We start from the raw sequence: 6,000 nt of genomic DNA, 5'->3' as shown, positions 1-6,000 counted from the left end.
CTCTCCAACCGATCCACTCGATCTGATAAGATTCGCATCCAACAGCATTTATGGCAGATATAATCCGCAGTCATCCTTAAATTCTCTTTAAACTCCCACATCTGACAAGAAGTACATATCACTGCAAAGGCCATATTTGCTCCTTCACAATCTGCAGACCCAGAAAATAACACCATCTTATTCCTCTACAAACACTGCCCCAGGTTAAGTTAATAGCTATGGCTTATATTTTAAGTTTAATCAAGAGACTTATCTCCAAAAGCATATACTCAAGAAAGAATCCATTATACTCACTACTGCAGCCTTTCTCCTGGACAGACTTAAAACAACAATTAACTTATCCGATTCTGTGCTGTGAACTTCACCTAACAGTTCCTTCAAGATTAGTTATGAATTTCACTGTTTGTTAATTTTCCCAGATGCACTTCGATGTCCAGCGAAACACGAATTCAAAAACAACCAAAGCAGTAACTGCGCAGGTTCTCTCTCTCTCTCTCTCCTGCACTGTCCTCACCATGTGCTTCCTTTGCTCTTCTCCCTTTTAAACTGCTGTTGTTTTGACTTTTTTTGCCAAAGTTCCAAAACAATGCAACAGCATATAAAACACTAATTGCTGCTCCTGGAATTTGAGGAAATCACCTCCAACACCTAAATACCTCTCGAATGACTTTCACTAAATGTCCTAGAACTGAAAGGGTGAGGAGTTATCTGCCGTGAGTCTTTTATTTGGAAAAGCCAGCAAAAGATGAATGGTCTTTCCTAAAAAAATTAATTCATGGAAAATGGGCATTGCTGGCTAGACAACCATTTACTGCCCATCCTTAATTGCCATTGAGAAGATGGTGGCGAGACGTAGTCCTGAACAATTGCAGTTCATTTGGTGTATGTAGACCCACAATGCCATTACTAGAGAGAGCTCCAAGATTTTGATCTAGCAACAATAAAGGAACAGCAATATATTTGCAATATGTTGGATTGTCTGGATGGCAAGAGGCATGGAATGAAAGGTGATGGTATTCCAATCTGTCTTCTGCCCTTAACCTTCTATATAAAAGCAGTCATAGGTTTTAAGGTGCTATGGAGCCTTGTTAAATTTCTACAATGCATTTTGTAAATGTTCACTGCTACTAAGCATTGGTGCTAGATTAACTAAATGCGGATATGGTGCCAATCAAGTGAGCTGTTTTATCTTGGATGGCATCAAGTTTTTTGATTGCTGTCGGAGTTTCATTCATTCAGGCAATTGGGGAGTATTTCATCTCACTCCTGACTTGAGCCTTATAGATGGTAGACAGGCTTTGGGAAGTCAGGTGGTAAGTTACTCACTGCAAGATTCCTAACCTCTGATGTGCTCTTTTAGCCACAGGATTTGAATTAATTGTCTCAGTTCAGTTTCTAGTCAATGGCAATTCCCATGATGTTGACAGTTGGGCAATTCAATGATGGTGATATCACTGAATTTCAAGGGGTCATGGTTTGATTCTGTTGTTGGAGATAGGCATTGTTTGACAAATGTTACTTGCTACTTTTCAACACAAGCCTGGATAGTATCCAGTCCTTACTGCATTTGCACAGTTTGCTTCAGTAATTGAGTCATCATGAATGATGCTGAACATTGTGCAATCATCAAATGTCCCACGTCCCCACTCCTGACCTTATGATGGAACGAAGGTCATCGATGAAGCACCTGAAAATGGTTGGGCTAAGGACATACCCTAGTGAACTCCAGCAGAGATGCTCTGGATTGGACCATTTTCTCAGAATTCCATTGACACCAGCTCAGTCAAATGCAGCCTTCTGCACTTTCACCTTTTGTAGGCTAGGATAAGTCTTGCTAATATTCACTGCTCTGGACTAACTCTGGTTGAATAATTCCTGGAAGTTTCATCACATGACTATCTGCTGCCAACTTCCCCAAGCCCACTCTTGTCATTTGTCACTCAAATTCATCCTTGTGACTCTCCAATTTCCATGCCATATCATAGAGAAATCTCATTTCACAACTGGATGATTTTAGACTATAGAACAGACATTTTCCTCCATCTCTAACTGGTTTGAAGCTAATGACTGAAATATTCAAATTTTTGGAAAATTTCAAATGTACAATTTATTTTTCTCCAAGGTTGCTCAAAGCAGCACCTTGGAGATTAGTGTTCAATTCCTGGAAACTCTAATCTTGGAAAGTTAGCAATCCCAGTCCCAAGGTATTTTCCATAATTGGAAACATGAAGGGCAGTGCTGTGACCCCATTGAGGCTTGAGGATTGTTTGGACTTATCAATGATAAATATTAAAAGTGGGGGAAAGAGGGTTAATTGATGGTAAGAAAAAAAAAAGACCTGTGACATAAGTTGGAGGTGGGCAGAGCTCTATGGCACACATTGATGTCTTGAAACTTGAGGTCCCGCTCAGAATCCTGACCCCTGCTCAGGAAACCAAGTTGGGGCAAAGGATGTCAGACCTCCAGCAAACCTTGCCTGATGCCATGTTTCCAAATCAATTGTTCTGCTTAGGAGAACAAAACAGATTGCCAGGAGGACAACAGAAATGTTTTAGGAATGACCTCAAAGACCTTGAGATCAGCAACCATTCTGTTCCCCTCCACAACTCATGGGAGTCCCTGAATTATGACTAACCAAAATGGAGGTAGTTTATTCGGGAAGAAACTAAACAGATTAAGAGATTTCAATAGGAACATACACAGGTTAAGTCAAAGTTTGGACAGCACCTCATCAACCTCCAAACACCTCATCAAGCTGACCTTTCAGCATTACCTATCCCACATATGACAAAGTGCAGGTCATGCATTGGGTTTAACAGCCATTTCAGAACCCATTAGGCTGGTCTGGAAGTAAGTATTCCGTGATCCCAAGGGACTGTTCAAAGTGATACTTATCTGTGGATCCATTCTAATTAATCTCCGTAGTAGTTATTTTAATCAACCTGTTGAGACATATTAGGGAAGACCATGTGGGACTTGAACACTACTACTGCACCACTAGTACTTTTAAACTCTTTTTTAAATGTCTTCAAAGTATTTCATTCTTGCAAAGATTGGCAACTTTTTGCTTTATAGCTGAGGAAAAGCTAGTGTTTTGGATAAGAATACTAATTCAAAATGACTGAAGATCAGTACGACTCAGGCAAAACAGATGCTCTGAATGGTGACTAGTCCCAGCAGATGAGGCTTGCCAAATGGTAATGAACTAAAAATAGCTACAAAATAAAAACCAAAAGAAAAGCAGATGCTTTAAATCAGAAGCAAAAACAGAAATTGCTGGAAAAGCTCAGTAGGTCTGGCAGCACCTGTGAAGTATCAGTTAACCTTCCTCAGAACTGATGGTACCTGGGAAAATGTCAGTTTATATGCAGGAGATAGGGTGGGAGGAGGGGGCAAGGAGCAAACAATAAGTGAGGATAGAGCCCAAACATAGGGACGAGCAGCTGGATAGACAAAGTAGCAGGTGACAATCTAGCTAGGAGTGTGAATAACTATTAATGGCCAGCAATTAGTAGTGTGTAATGGTACACTGAGATAAGGCCTGATGTGTGGGGTAGGAGGCTCGAATTTGGGATAATTCAGGCCGTAAAATTATTGAACTCTATATTCAGTCTAGAGGGCTGCAGGGTCTCCAAGTGGAAAATTTGCTATTCACCCTCCTGGCCAGATTGTTATCCACTCCTTTGTCTGTCCGACTGCTCTTCCCTCTCTTTGGAGTCTATCCCCACCCATCATTTATACCCTTACCCTATCTTCTGCACATAAACTAACATTTTCCTAGCTACCATCAGTTCTGAGGAAAGGTCACCAGATAAACTGATTTATCTTTGCAGATGCTGCCAGACCTGCTGAGCTTTTCCAGCAATCTTTTATTAAAAATAGCTCTGGCTGTCTTAATTTTGTGTAACTGCAATTGAAGGAAATTATTCTAATTGTTTGTACCGTAAATCATTTTATTTTGATAAATATTTTTCTTCGCTTTTCCTTTTGGAAATAATTCTGATTAGCAACAGCTACGCAAGTGCAAATAGCAACTTAATTAACTGGCATAAAAATATATTTTGAGATTAAAATAAGAACAAACTTAAAAATATGCATTTCACAACTTCCCCGAGCACATTACAGCGAAGTATTATTGAAGTATGGTCAATGTTGTAATGGAGTTATGAACTAGCTGTCACAAACAGTAATATGATAATGAGCAGAACATTGTGGAGAACTTCCTTGCTCTTCTTTAAATATTAGCACAGGAGTTGTTTTAAAATCTTTCATCTGACGTGCAGATATGATTAGAGTTCAACATTTCATCCAAAAATGGCACTTTCAATTGTGCAACTCTGCTCACTGTTACATTGGAGAATGTTCATGCTGGATTACATGCTCAGTGAGAACAGAAGTCACAAGCTTGCAACTCAGAAGCGAGTGTGTTACCACCAAGTCACAGTTGACACCAGATTAATATCAGGAACCATATTCTAAGCCTAGAAAGATTTTTATAAAAAACTTCATTCAAATGATACATTGTGATGAAGGTACAAACTGAAGGTTTCAATGCTTCAACAAGAAAGGTGCAGATAGTTCTTTTATAACACAATGGTTGCGTTCATATGCAACCCTGCATTAGGCATGGACTGGTTGGACCAAAGGGTCCGTTTCCATTGCTGTAGGACTCTATGATGCTATAGAAAAATCATGCTTTAGAAACAGTGCTTAAAGTGTTGGCGATGTAATCGCATTACAGCCAACACATAATTCAAAAGTTTGTGTTTTTAGAAACAATGTCCCCAATTCGTCAATCACGCTACAGCTAATTCACACTAATGAAATGGGTGTTATAGGGAACAAGCTGTATCAAATACAAAACTGGTCACAAACTCATTCAACTACTGGAAGTTAGACTTGCATGCATGACTCACCTTTCTTCCCAGGTGAAAGGGGATGACGGCATCATCTTCAGCATGAAGAATCAGCAATGGACAGGTGATATGCTGCACACTAAAGAAGGAAAATTAGAAGAATGGCAGTTAGCACATTCGAGCAGAACAGTCACAAAAAGAACATATAGTTAAAGGACTAAAGAGAACATCAGATCCTTTTGTTTTTGTTTGGTTTTAAATAGCCCTTTAAATGCCAAATTCAAAATGGAGGTGACACCTTCTTTCAAAGTCAGGAAGTCTTCTTGATGTAAGCTGCCAAGTTTAATGTCTCCATTGCATGGTTAAGGGAAGGTGACTTTCCATAATCTCATTTGAATTAGCTGAGGGGGAAGAAAAGGTCAATGCATTTCGATCAATATAACAACTAGGTTTAAGGTGCTGAGAATGAAATTCTTACTGAAGGGTGAAGTGACCCTAACTAGACAATGACCTTAAATTCAATGATACTCCCATGCTAAATCCACCCAACCACTGTCATCATTATCATAGCATGGGACTTCTAAATTTAAGACTAATTCCTTACTATTATCCTCTCTAGTTCCCATTTCTCATTTACTATCAGATTTTATCCTTGTCTGACAACATTGAAAATAAACCACAGCTTTGATGTCATATTTGACTGAATGAACACCTGATGATTTTTATCTTTATAAGATGGGCCAATTTTGCTCCTGGTCAAGCAATATCTCGATTTAGAATTCTCATCCAGTTTCGCAAATCCCTCCAAAGCCTCAACACTTGCTATAATTAATTCCCTCCAACCCTCTAATTTTGAGATACCTGCACTCATCTCATTCTGGCTTTTTGAGTAACAACTTGAATCACCCCACAACTGATGGCTGCATCTTCATATGTCTAAGAATTTATTTGCTGTACTGCTTTACCTCAATTCCTCCTCAAAATCTACCTCTGACAAACTCTGATCAACTAACTTATTATTTCTAATGTGGCTTGTCGTTACATTTTCCTTTGAAAGTTCCTATCAAGTGCAATGGAATGGTGCCAAATAACATAAATACAACTTGTTGTTTATTTCTCTCGTATGGTTTAATCTGTTGACATA

At 39.1% G+C, this 6,000-nt stretch overlaps 1 protein-coding gene across 2 annotated transcripts in view; it reads right to left on the bottom strand.

Moving 5' to 3' along the window:
- The window catches only part of abhd12 (abhydrolase domain containing 12, lysophospholipase), a 150,860-nt gene that overhangs the window by 13,652 nt on the left and 131,208 nt on the right, over positions 1–6,000 (bottom strand). For both annotated transcript variants that reach the window (XM_043696423.1, XM_043696424.1), the window contains exon 12: positions 4,917–4,995. In XM_043696423.1, coding sequence (XP_043552358.1) covers positions 4,917–4,995 — 79 coding nt within the window. The remainder of the gene's footprint in view (positions 1–4,916; positions 4,996–6,000) is intronic.

Source organism: Chiloscyllium plagiosum, chromosome 9, assembly GCF_004010195.1.
Source record: "Chiloscyllium plagiosum isolate BGI_BamShark_2017 chromosome 9, ASM401019v2, whole genome shotgun sequence".
NCBI classification, from domain to species: Eukaryota; Metazoa; Chordata; class Chondrichthyes; order Orectolobiformes; family Hemiscylliidae; genus Chiloscyllium; species Chiloscyllium plagiosum.
The sequence above is the reverse complement of the archived record's forward strand: the minus strand, read 5'-3'. Positions and strand labels throughout refer to the sequence as shown.